At 36.3% G+C, this 13,652-nt stretch overlaps 2 protein-coding genes across 4 annotated transcripts in view; both read left to right on the top strand.

The window, feature by feature from the left end:
• Positions 1-7,563, top strand: part of LOC107657668 (maternal B9.15 protein-like) — a 9,871-nt gene extending 2,308 nt beyond the window's left edge. The window contains exons 2-6 of one of the 2 annotated variants that reach the window (XM_016445844.1): positions 1,540-1,720; positions 2,459-2,596; positions 2,753-3,050; positions 3,271-3,479; positions 7,553-7,563. In XM_016445844.1, coding sequence (XP_016301330.1) covers positions 1,548-1,720; positions 2,459-2,596; positions 2,753-3,050; positions 3,271-3,465 — 804 coding nt within the window. In that variant the 5' untranslated portion in view covers positions 1,540-1,547 and the 3' untranslated portion in view covers positions 3,466-3,479; positions 7,553-7,563. Of the gene's footprint in view, positions 1-1,539; positions 1,721-2,458; positions 2,597-2,752; positions 3,051-3,270; positions 3,644-7,552 lie in introns of those variants that run through there. The other variant, XM_016445843.1, reaches the window with a different exon arrangement.
• The window catches only part of LOC107657667 (intermediate conductance calcium-activated potassium channel protein 4-like), a 23,908-nt gene continuing 17,574 nt past the window's right edge, over positions 7,319-13,652 (top strand). For both annotated transcript variants that reach the window (XM_016445841.1, XM_016445842.1), the window contains exons 1-2: positions 7,319-7,798; positions 11,269-11,364. In XM_016445841.1, the coding sequence (XP_016301327.1) occupies positions 7,514-7,798; positions 11,269-11,364 (381 nt within the window). In that variant the 5' untranslated portion in view covers positions 7,319-7,513. The remainder of the gene's footprint in view (positions 7,799-11,268; positions 11,365-13,652) is intronic.

Raw genomic sequence — 13,652 nt, 5'->3', positions numbered from 1 at the left:
GAATAATTAAATGTATCATTTTGATGGCGGATTGTAATCCAGAAAGGATGATGTGTTTATGAAACACATGTGAATTAAAGTCAATTATATTCCATTTTTAAATGTGCTTCTGATTACAGATAGCCTGGGATATCAAAGATTTGTATTTTAAAGAAAACCAGTTCAAAGGGAGCATAATTTGCTTTTTGGGTTAAAAGAATTTCTTAATATGAAATTCAAAGAGTATGACAATTAGATTAGACTGTGCAGAAATTGAAATCTACACGCTAATACACACTATACTCATAGTCATCATACTGATGTTGTTAACATTAATCATTTGAGAATAAAGTATAACAATAATAATAATGTGAACGGTTTGATGTGATATGAGCTAACCAATCTTTAGATTAAATCACCACTGGTAGCGAGATTTATGGTAATGCTTTTTTCCTCAGTTGGTCAGAACACGACTTGTGGTAAACTTGTTACTTACTTGTTCAGATGGCAGTATACGGTGAAAATTCTTATTTGGGTCATATTCCAAGACGTAGGCTAGAATCTGTGATTGCAAAATACAGTAAATATCCACATAGGTGAAGTGACTGACTGCCATACATACTCTTCAGAACATTAGATTAATCCGCGATGGAGCCGTGCCGACTCACAACCCATGCAAGCTAGATAATTCCGCACACAGCTGCAATACCAGGTTTTCAAACAGAGACGGCGACAAAGAGGCAAAACGTATGGACTGCAGCTTTAGCTACAAAAAAATTAGAAAATATTTACACATTTTAGTTTTCTTAGTGAGAGTTCAGACTAAAGAACATCAGCTTTAAATGTCTTGGATATAAAATCCTGCGATTCATAAAAAAAACTAAAGAGTGGCCTAAGCCAGGTATCTTGTTTAGCAAATAGCAATATAGCACTATGACAATACTAATTTGATAATGCAACCTCCACTGTGAGTGCAAAGCATGCATGTTTTATTTGCGCTTTTATGTGTCTTAATTTGCAACTGTAAACCTTATTTAGTAATATGCTGTTGGAAAAAGAGCGACTCTTTTTCCTCATTTGTATCTTATTTGCCTGTAATGCAAATTATGACCGTGGCATTCTATCAGTATAACAAGTCTTTACATGTGGTGGAGCTGAGTAACAGCTGACACAGCTTCAACAGGTGTCAGAGGAAAGAGAAAACAGTGCTTAGGGAAGTTCCTCTATCAGAGATGCCAATCGAGATGACCTACAAATGTGTTGGTGTTTCAGGTTGTGGTTAAGCATGAGAATTTATTTATTTGATATGTGTTAAGTCTAGAAGAACACTTTTTTCAAGTCTGTACATATTTTTTTTTTTTTGAGACCTTTATATTTGTAGTCCTTTTGTGTGTTTTTTAATTCACCTAATTTTAAAATGTACACTGAGTACAGTATTCAAAATAAGAATGCTAAAACGTTCGACTTAAGGAGGTCAATCAGAAATTATGTCCTAACTTTTGTGGTTTGTTAATTTAGTAAAGCCCCAAATAGGAATTTCAGTTTTGTTTTTCTTCACAGTGGTGAGAATGAAGAGGGAAGTGAGTGCTGGAGTGAACTTTCTGAAAGGTTTGGCAGTGGAGCGTGGAGGTGTGTATCAAATTAAAGCCAAACTTTTTGCTTCTAAATTACAAGGGCTTCTTCTTGAAAAGTTTACAGACCACTGGTACCCAGACAATCCTAGCAAAGGACAGGCGTACAGGTAAATGAAGAAAAGAAGATTTAGTAAAACTTGTTATACTTTTTTTTTATAAGTTATATATTAAAGTTATAAGTTATATATTAAAACTCTTTTTGTTTTGAATTGTGATGTGTAATGCACTGATCAAAGCAACATTAAATAAATAATATTAAAAAAAAATTCTCAGTATTTTCTCAGTAAATATACAATACTTTTTAAAAATGTAGGATCAAGGTTGCATTTTTTAAATAAAAAATATAGTAAAAACAGTAATATAGCAAAATATTATTACATTAATAATAATAACTGTTTCCAAATGTAATATGTTTTAAAATGTAGTATATTTCTGTGATGGCAAAGCTGAATTTTCAGCAGTCAGTACTCCTGTCTTCAGCATCACATGATCCTTCAGAAATCGTTCTAATTTGCTAATTAGGTGATCAAGTTATGCTGCTTAATATTTTTTACGAAAAGTGTGATTAATTTAATCAAAGGATTTTTTGATTATTAGAAAGTTCAAAAGAAGAGCATTTTGAAAAAAATATTTTGTAATATTGTAGATGTCCTTACTTTTGATCAATTTAATCCATCCTTGCTGATTAAAACATTAATTTCTTTAAAAAAATCAAATCTTACTGATCTTACGTACCATTTGTTGTCCAAGTTTAATTTAATACTCTGCATGAGGTAATATCTGAAAGGCCTACAAACGTTCATAGCAATCATTCACAATATGACCATTTTTTATTCCCTACTCAGATGCATGAGAATAAATGACAGAATTCCCTTTGATGAATCCGTATCACAAGCGTGCATGGAGAGCGGCTTAAAGCCAAGTGAATTGGGTTTTCCTCGTGAGATCACAATATGGATCGACCCGTCGGAGGTGTGTGTGCGGTAAGTTCTAGAATATTTCGATGAAAGTCTTTTTATTTGATCAATTAAAAGAAGACTGTTCCTATTGGCCTTTTTCTGAATGTTTATACTTGACATTTTCTGTGAAGTGAGAACTTCTCACTAAAAGCAGTGGTTCACATTCATATGTTCCCACAGGTCTGGGGAGAATGGCAGATATTTTACAGTAGCTCAGTTTGCTAAAGGGGAGGATGAGGGAAATGACTTGAATCAGGAAGATACTTTTAGCCAAGTGGATTCTGTGAATCTGGATACATCGGACTACCACTCAGCAACCTCATCTGACTGCGGCTCAGCAGTCTCAAGTGATACAGAAGAGGAGGTGAAAGAGGACGAAACGAAAAAAGTGGAGCAGAGAACAGTGAAGAACACAGTTCATACAACAAGATCTAAAACAAGAGAGCCTAAAGGGCCACCCAAGTTTCCTCCAGCTCAGGTAAATACCATTATGCATTTCCTAAATCTCACTTCAGCAAACTACAGTACTTTCAAGTAAAAAAACTACACTCAAGCAAGAAAGAAAAAAAAAATCTGCCTCTATTTTAGAAATTAACTGCTGTTATATTCAGTTCTTGCAAGATTTGTTTTCTCAGCACTTTTTGAACACAAACTATGTTAACTGAATAAAAAAGTCATTAAACTAACCTTCACTTCAGATCACTGGCCTGCAGTACTTTTATAACCCTGCGCCGATGTGGCCCCAGTACAAGAAGAAGAGAGGCGTGTTCTTCACGACTGTATGTGCACCGGCACCTTCTCCCTTGTTTGCTTACTACGTCGTACCCAAAGCCCCTCCACAGTTCATTGTGCCTCACGCTGCCCTCCAAACCTGGGGGACAGTGAAAGGGTAAAGAGCTCGAAACCAGTATATCTATAATGTAAGACGTATTTGCCAGTCTGCAGGGAACTTTATAGCTTATCATAATGAAATCATAAACTTGAAATATAGTGTCAAGCATGTCAGCTATTTAACTTTTCACTGATTTCAAGCATATTCTAATGAACTTTAAGCTTTTCATTTGAACTATTCTGCCATTATTTATTTTTTCTTTAGGTTTTTATATGCTAAAAATAGTCAATCGATATATTTACTGGCTCTGTTATTACTTGATCACAAACTACAGGAATTATTTCTCAACTTTGCCAATGTTAGATTGCTGCGTACTTTAAATTTTTTTGTTTAATTTTAAAATGTTTTTAGTCAAATCACAACTTTTCCAGCAGCTTCTGTAGTGAGTGTTGAAATGTTTTGGTAATTTTTTATTCATAAAATGCTTGAGTGATATTTATTGCAATAAAAATGTTTTGAGTGAATGTAATTATTCACTGAAACACATTCCCAAATATTACCAGCAGTTCGGTTCAGGTGTGATAGTTTATGAAGTTACCTCTAAAACACCAAGCATCCTATACCTTTTCAATTAAAAAATAATAATCTTGTATACTGAAGGTGAAGAGTGCTGTGTGGGTGAGGTTCCTGACTGATGTGAATTCACCTTTAAGAATAATCATATCTGTTCAAGATGTAGGAAGGACTGCATTAACAAAAACATTATTTAGTTAATTATACTAGATTCTGTGCTCAATGTTACCATTTACCTTTGCTAAATGGTAAGGATAATTGTACTGTAATTTATTCCAATACCACTAGGTGGTAGTATACATTGCCTTAAGCCATATTTCATTATAAGCCATATTTCCACATTTCATTATCTTGATATTTTGGTCGTAAACAACAGATTTTCTTCTGATAGTAATTGTTTTGTGAAAACTACATGTAAAAATGTGTACAGTGTCCTCATCTCACAAGTGCTGTCATGTCTACCAGGATATCTATGAAATGATTTTATAATCTGCCTTTTTAGATTGAGCTTTTATGTAATTTTGACTAATTGAAACTATTATAACTTGTAATAGTATAATAGTCTTCAACACTGGACTTTTACTTTTGGTATATCATTATTATTTTTATATAAATTAATTATGTGCAATTTTGTATGTTAAACTAGTAACCTTTAATATGTTTACACATTTTGGCCTGTTTTTTCTGTCTTCAAATGCATATTAATTTGTGCTTTCTTTCTCTGTAATCTTTTAAATAATGTTTTGCTGTTATGCAGTAACTGTAAATATTGCTTCTGCTTTAGCAAAAGAGTAATGAGATCTGTTTTTTAGCTATGTCCAACTGATGTTACAAATATATATTTTATTACTAAAACAGTAACAGTTTTCCCATTTTTATTTGATTATGGTAAAATATAAAAATGTTACTGAATTCCTGAATTTTAACCGATTCTGGATATAATCTATTCCTGAATTGTGCAATTCACAGTATTCTTCATAGACTGAAAATGAACAAACTCAGACTCTTAAACCTTTTGTTGAATCTCTCCACACTCTTTATGGCCTGGTTGAAGAATTAAGAGTTTGGTGAGTCTCAAGTAGGCCTACTGTAAGGTCTAAAGGTTATAGGATCTCTGTGAGCTTTCTTAAGACCTTCTAACTTCTGAAATCAGGCCAAATATATGATGGAAACTTCCTATCAATGTATTACTCTTCATGGGCTCCTAGAGCGAGTTGGACTAAACACTTATTGGAATGGTTGTTGTAGGTTCTGTGCTACAGGATGCCCTGGCGGAAGGATCCACATGGGGCGAGTGCGTCACATGGCCCAAGGTCATTACGTCATTCCTGGAGGAAGACAAGCAAGGATTTCAGCATAGAAATAGAATCTGCTTCAGTTCATTGGGTTTGAAGGAGGGGGATTGTAAACTACGAGGAGAGAGCAACAAACCTCATGGCTATGCATGTTTAGTTTCTGAGTTCCTGTCCCTCTTGAGTTCATTATGGAAGTGACAGCTTGGTGTTTCGTTTTCCAAATGGTCTATTATAGGAATCTCGTTATCAAATTCTTTAAATTAGCTATCAGTGTTAAACAAGCAAACATAACTGCTGTGGGCAGTGCAGTATAGCTGGCTAATGTCCACCTGCAAGCATGTCTGACCCCGTTTTTAAGGCTTAAGAGGAACTTTAAAAAAGGCTCAGAATCTTAAAGGGGTCATATGATGCGATTTCAATTTTTCCTTTCTCTTTGGAGTGTTACAAGCTCCTGGTGCATAAAGAAGATCTGTAAAGTTGCAAAGACTAAAGTCTCAAATCCAAAGAGATATTCTTTATAAAAGTTAAGAGTTAACCACACCTACCTAAAACGGCTCGTTCTAACACGCCCCCACATATCTACGTCACTATGTGGGAAGATTTGCATAACACCGCCCAAATGTTCACGCAAAGAAAGAAGGCGTAACTTTTATTCTCGCTGTAGTATTGTTGCTGCCGCCATGTCGTGAAGACGCTGTGTGCTGCGTTGTGAAAGCGAAACTACTTTGTTTGGTCTTCCAAAAGAGGACGATATCCGCTTCGTCATGCCTAGAGCTGATCTGTGCTGATCGCTGAGGGAATACATCAACTTAGTGCTGCTCAGCTCATGCTGGCCCGCCACCTCAGCTCACCTCAGCTCAAGTACGTTTTCATTTAAAGGATTTGCCACTGATGATTCAAACGCGAATTTTGAGCAGTGTAGAGTAACGTTAGTGCTTGTTTGTCATTTCTGATCACAAATGCAGACATGGGTTTATTTTTACGCGGCGCGATGCAACGCAACACGTAAAAAGACAGTATAAGTCATTATAATCCGTAATTATGTCCCCACTGGATGCAACAAATGCCTCGTTTATAATGGGTTTTCATGTTTTTTGTCTTGTCGCTCCGGGAGACGGCATCAACAGTATGGTGAGGGGCGTAACATTTCCGTCACAAGCTTGAGGTATTCGGCCAATCACAACACACTGGATAGCTGGCCAATCACAGCACACCGCGCTTTTTCAGACCGATGAGCTTTGTAAAAATCGACTCGTTTCAAAAAGGCGGGGCATAGAGGAGAAACAATAATGTACAGTATGTGGAAAATAATGTTTTTTTAACTTTAAACCAGATAAACACATTTCATTACACCAAATACACAAAATAATGTTATTTTTAGCAGCATCATATGACCCCTTTAAAAAATATATTCCTTTTAATTGGTGTTTTGAAATTTTTCATTAACCTCAAACAATTGAAACTTTATAAATATATTTCCTATATATATATGTTTTGTGTAAAAAAAAAAAATTAAAAAAAAGTCACGCGGGAACAGATTTGTGCCCCGAAAATACCTATAAAATCATTAAAAAGTCTACCAAAATTGGAGCTCTGGACTTATACACAATAACTTAACCGTTAGTCTTGCACTAAATGGGTCTCCCACTAGAGGTACCCCTCTGGACAAATTTGCCAGTGACTATATCGACTGTATTTCGTATCTGAAACGCCGAGAGCGCGAATACGTGCTAACACTTAATTCTAACACTTGGCAGTGTATCGTGAATTGTTCGGAGCTTCACTCTGCCATATAACTTACTTTTAGTTTCGCATTTCCACTGATCTTGAACTGGAACTCTTTTAGAGCACTTTGCCAACAGTGTGAACGATAGTTTCCTGAAAGAAACATTAGCTTATGACAGCAAACGAAGAAAAAAAGTGTATGCCACAATCATCATATGAGGCGACACCACTTGTAAAGAAGTTGATGCAGTCCATCCACAGCATACGTAAGAGCGCTACTTCATAGTGAACAGTTTCAGAGCGCCTACCCACAGACCGAAGTTAAATGTTGAGGCGCGTAACAGTGTAAGTGTAAGTACGCAGGTAGGAGCGCGCATTTCGGTCTTCGCTCTGTGCTTTGAAATACTTCTTGATTTCAACGTGCTATGCCTTCTGAAATTTTGGTTGGAGAGGGGGAAGGACAGGATGAAGAACAAGGCGAATGATGTCTGAATGGACTGAAGACAAGAGTGCGCTATGGAGATGACTGCTCGCCTCGCGCACTTGGACACCAAGGTGGATGGCAGAAACTGTGATGGACTTGTCAACCACAACGGGGAAACGACGGAGATAAGAGTACCGCTGACTCACACGGGGAAGAGACTCAGTCCGATCGGACGGGGAAATCTTTACAGACTGCGCGACAGAAAGTTCCTTTTGGAGGACAAGAAGCGCCTCTGCGCGTGGGCACTGGGAACCGCGTTGTTAGGCATTCTGCTGATGGTATTACATGCTGAACTGTGCCCAGTAGTGTATCAACCAGTAAGTAGATCTACAGCTATTGTGAAATACCGAAAACAGCAGAGCGCTTGAGACAAATGAGTAGTGAATTTGATGGATGAAGCATCTGTTATGGGCTCTAGAGAGTAAAATGATTTTCAATAAAGAGAAACATCACCCAGATTTAGGAGAAAAGACACACATAATCATTTACCCAAATAAGGAAATTAAACGTTCCAAAATTCTGCACGGCTGAAATATTGACAATTTTAATTTCAATTTGGTTGTGGGGAACTAAAACGTCTTTGCTGAAGTAACATTTTAAAGTTTCTCTTTAAGATTTTTTTAAAAGTTTTGTTACACTGTAAAAAGTGGATACATGTTGTTAACTTAATGCACTATTGCTACTTAATGTTTCACTTGGATAAAACCTGTTAATGCACCCACGGGAATGGCCGGGCACTCACGGAAAAACACGAGAAACTCTTGATTAACTTTCACCAATCAAAACCAGATAGTCAGTGCACTGTAATCACTTATTAACTGTTATGTATCCCAGTCTTTATTTTGATTTGTCTGATCATTTATGTGCTTAGCCAAAGCAAATCATGCAGTGCATTGTATCAGTTTATGCATTCCCTAAGATTTGGACCCATGACCTTGCTGTTGCTAGCACATTGCTCTACTGTTTTATGTACGAAACAGTCACATATATTTTGGATTTTGCTATTTTCCTATTATTTTCTTACAAAAGCCTGTCATTATTAAAAAAAAAATAATAATAATAATAAATGAAAAAGATGTTCTTAAGAAAACACGTAAATGTCTTAAGAATTTTCTTCTTAAGAATTGCCCTTAGGAACATTCTTATGACCGTCTTGGTATTTATCTAAAGAAAATTACTAAACTTCCTTCTTTCAATTTTATTTTATTTTATTGTGAATCCAGACCTTGCAAAGCCTGTTATCTTTTTTGTAAGAAAAAAAATGTTCTTAAGAAAATATTTGAGAATTTCTTAAGAGTTTTAATTAAAAAAAAAAGTATTTATTTTAAATTGCACTTAGGAACATTCTTACAAACTTCTTGGAATTAATTTTTTTTTTTTATTTCTTAACTTCATTCTTCAGAATTTTTTTCATTTATCTGGCTCCTGCTCTGATTTCCATTTCATAAATGTATGAAAACACTCATTTGAAGACCTCATTAAGTGTTTTATATTATTGTGGAAAAACATCGGAATGCATCAGCTGTTTTTCTTCTACATTTAGATCTGCATCTAGACCTTTATAAAATGTATTACTCTTCACTTCTATCACTTAATCTCTATTTTTGCAGTCTCACACTGTAATAGTCAACATGGGTGACTGAAGAGTTTTAACGCCGTGACTGACAACTAATCAGTGTTTTCATCTCTGTTTTCTTGATTCGCTCTAGCAAGTTTCCTTCAATTATTTTTGGTCATATTGCACAAAGCTTATTTTTGATTATACTGCTTCAGACAATTTAGAGAAAGAATTCATTTACGCCTCGAAAGCATAGCCTACTTCTGCAACCATGACGGTGTATTTAAACATACCATTCTCATGGAAACCAAATTATACAGGAAAAGCAGCTATTTGTGCAAGTTTTTCCACATTTTGTCCTCCCTCCCATAGTGCTGCTCAGACTGCCTATTGCATCTTTCCACACCATTTAGTGCATAATTAGCGCCTGTTTGAATAATGGATTTGAGTGTTGACCTCAAACGGGACATAAGCACTATGCTGATTTTCACGTGCTGTCCTGTCCACATACCGTGGTGATTGAAGTGGGCAAAACAAACTTCAGCCCTACCCCCGGTAAACTTTACTGTTTCCTGAATGTCAGTGTGTTGCATTTACCATGAACACAAAGAAATCACTAATTATTGTTTTGAAGCCAATTTGTGAAAAACTTTTACAATACTGCACATGCATAATGCAATATATCAACCTTATATATTTCATTTGTTTCTATAGATGCTTATCACAATTTGTGGTTTTAGACTTTGGATGTAGTTCAACCAAAAATGAAAATTCTGACACTCTGATATTTTGAAGAAAGTTGGCAACCAAACAGTCAATGGTCCCCACTGACTTCCAAAGTAATGAAAAAATGCTATGGAAATCAATGGCTACCAGCAGCTGCTTGGTTACCAACATTCTTCAAAATATCTTCTTTTGTGTTTGACAGAAGAATGAAACTCATACAGGTTTGGAACAACTAAAGGATGAGTGAATGATGACAGAATTTATATTTTTGGGTGAACTTGGTTATTATTCAAACCCAAAGCATGCATTGATTGGGTATATAACCTATACAATGGAAGTTTCTTCTCTAAGTATGGTCTTATTCACCTGGTCTTATTAAACCACTTTGGTAATGCCAGATTTCTCTCTATGAAATGTGGACTCTCATATTGTTAAATTCACTGTTGAAGTCTTTATCAAAATACATGGCCAAACAGTCCGATCTTCTTCAAAATCTCTGATTCAGCTTTAGTGCATAAAATTATCTGTTGGTAACAGAAGGCTTTCACAGAATTCCAACTGATGAGGGATACCTTGTTTAACTCAACACAAAAGTGGCAGGGTCCTCTCCTCCTCTTCTCCTGGTTTTTAGGTCTCCCCCAGTCTGAGATCAAATCACTTACTATATATATATAGGCTAAGTTCAAGTTTAAGTTCATTCAGTGATCAGTTAATTTAGTTAATTAACATTTTTAGGTTCAAATTTTTGTGTTTGGAGAAAATCTGCTCAGAAAACTCTGATCTGTTGAACCATACTATCATTATATCAGAATAGGTATAATGATGTAATTGTTTGTACATTTTCTTCTGGCAATGTAATGGCATTTGCTCTCGCAGTTGCATCGCAGTGCATTCATTTGTTTTATATTATTTTCATTGTATTGGATATGGCGAAGGAACACATGTTAATAGAACGATCTTCCAGGCACGATCATTTATTTAAGCTTACCATTCTCTTGGAAAACAGGTTATGCAGGAAAATTGGCTATTTATGCAAGTTTTTCCACATTTTGTCTCCCTCCCCTTTGTGTTGCTCACACTGCCTACGGTCATATTGCATCTTTCCATATCATTTAGTGCATAATTAGCGCCAGTTTAAATAATGGATTTGAGTTTTGACCTCTAATGGCATATAAGCTTGATGCCGATTTTTATGCGCAATCCTCCCCACATAACATGGTCGTTGGAGTGAGCAAAGCAGTCTTAAATAGGATTCTAATAATGTTACGTTGCTAATTGCTTTCCACATCTTTCAACAGGAAGCACCTGCTTCACTTTATTTAAACCAAATGTAATAATTAAACAGTGGAAATTACAGTGAAATACTGTAACTTTAGACTATTAAATGTTTATTAATTGTATTTAAGCACTATTTTTCAGTTCTCACATTGAAAAGTAGTACGACACTGAAACCTTTATTGTATAATTCACTTTCATTCTCTTTGTTTTCTCTGTTCTCTCCAGGAATCCATATATGCTATCTCCATAAATGGTCTCATCAGTTTCTCCACGGGGTGTTTGCTCATTCTCATCATCGCCTTCCATTATAAAGACATCAGAGTGAGTGTTTTTGTTCAATCTGATTCCGTTGAATTACCTCATTTTAAACTCTGAATGTCAGAAGATATTACTCTTAAATGGACAGTTCACCTAAAAATGACAATTCTGTCATCATTTACTCATCTGCCTCATGTGTTCCACACTTGTATGACTTTATCTCTTCTGTGGAACACAAACAAAGATATTTTTTGTCCATTTAATGAAAGTTAACTTTCATTGTATAGACATAAACAGTTGAAATATTCTTTCAAATATTTAGCTAGTAGAACAATCACAGATTTTTCCTTTTTGAACTATCCCTTTAAGAAATTCTTGAAGATGTTTTTCATCCTAATTTTAGTACTGTTGTCAGTTTTGTTTCTAGTTCTAGTTCTAGTTCTTCTAGTTCTTTTTGTTGAGGTGTCATACTAATTTGAAAGAATGCCACTTGGTGTCATCTGTGTTGACAGCAACAGAAGTAAACAAATGAGTACACATTGACACAGTTGTGATATGCTTGTTTTATGACGTGTAATGTCCCTATGAGGGGCGTTAAAGTACAGGATCAGGTAGTATAGCCCAATACATTAGAAGATTCCTACTCTTAACCATTACTGACTCGATGTCTATAGAAATTTATACTGGAAAATACTCATTTGATTGTGTGATCACAGTTCCAATCTGTAATGTATGCTACTTTGGGTTAAGCAAGAATGAATAATTAGTAAAAAGAAAATTGATTGAGGCCAGTAAAAGAAATCTGACAAAATTATGACAGCATCAAATTCAGAAAACGTTTCACAGCAGAGGATCTATCTACAAGTGTAGTAAAGAGATAAGAAGGGTGAAGTGTGAGGAGCAGATGGGGCTTATCTGAACTCCTCACACAGAATCAGCAATATGGGGGCCAAAGGGACCTCATGGTCTTTAAAGTAAAAAAAAAAGGTCAGTTACACTTTACTTTCTAACCCCTAGTGTGACTCATTTGGGGCAAGAAAGTTAAACAAAAGCAAAGACGAAAAGGAACAGAAGAATTAGGAACTTGAATGAGAAAGCATATATACTGTATATATATATATATGTATATATAATAATATACATGTATTAGGGTGATAGAACAGAAAAATACTTTTAATTGGGGTCTTCTGAGAGTGTATGTCATGTAGATGTCTTCTAAAATGTGCTGTACTTTGGGAAGGCACGACATTTGGCCAAAAGCCCCCGCTAGTCTTAAGTACCTCAGCACATGTCTCCATCGGCCCACTCTGCCAAGACATCACCTGCTTTTACACGATCTCACATCTCTCTCAGTTCAGCCCAACCCCCACCTGTCACGAATTCGGTCCATGGACTTCCGTTTATTCACCACCAGAGGTCACCCTTTCCATTACATTGACTCTCGCACAACACAAACTGTTGCATAGCACCCCGGACTACATATCCCATCATTCTTTGCACGATTTGCACACTGCACTGATTGCACTCATTGCACACAGCTGTTTCTAATCACCTCACTCACTATATAACACCCACTCCTACCACCTTTCTCGGCTGAGTATTGTTTAGCCCGTACCCCATTCCGAGTCTCTGTGTTTTCCTTGTTTTGCCTTGCCTTGCCTGTTTTCGCGGTTTCTGATCTTTGCCTGTTTTCCTGGATTTTTCCCTCTCGTCTCGCCCCTGTGATTCTGTCTGCCGATCGGTGACCTACGCTAGCCCTGGGACTATTCTTGTGTTTTGCCCGCCATATACCTGTTTGCCATTGTTTGACCCTGCCTGGTTACCACGTCTCTTTAATAAAGCCTGCAGATGGATCCACACGTCTCACGTCTCGTCAGCCCCGTTACACCACCCCATTCCCTGTGCCCGACGAACCCTTAACTGTGTTCCCATGGGACTCAAATTGCACCCCTCATCCTCACTGTAAAGTGTAAAGGGACAAAATATCTGACTCTCTGCAGCCAGATTAATAGGTTTGCTTAACTTCTATTGAAGCAAATAAATGTAAGATTTCATATGGGCTGATATATTCAGTGGCGTACATTGACATATTTACACTGCTCCATTAAGGCCAACACTTTTGTAGTCAAGTAGTCTTTTGTTGATTTGGGTGACTGTTAAGTATTGGTAGTGTTCTTATCAAAGCAGGAACTTATGCAACCACATGTTGCATACTTTATGTTATCAGTTGTGTACAACAGGGCGAAAAGCTTCCTTTCAAGAAAAGTATTTTCTTTTTATTAAAGGGTTAGTTCACCCAAAAATGAAAATTCTGTCATTAATTACTCACCCTCGTGTTGTTCCAAACCTGT

This window comes from Sinocyclocheilus anshuiensis, unplaced genomic scaffold (genome assembly GCF_001515605.1).
Source record: "Sinocyclocheilus anshuiensis isolate Anshui unplaced genomic scaffold, SAMN03320099.WGS_v1.1 scaffold43, whole genome shotgun sequence".
In the NCBI taxonomy this organism is placed as follows: domain Eukaryota; kingdom Metazoa; phylum Chordata; class Actinopteri; order Cypriniformes; family Cyprinidae; genus Sinocyclocheilus; species Sinocyclocheilus anshuiensis.
This window is presented reverse-complemented; position numbering and strand designations above follow the sequence as displayed.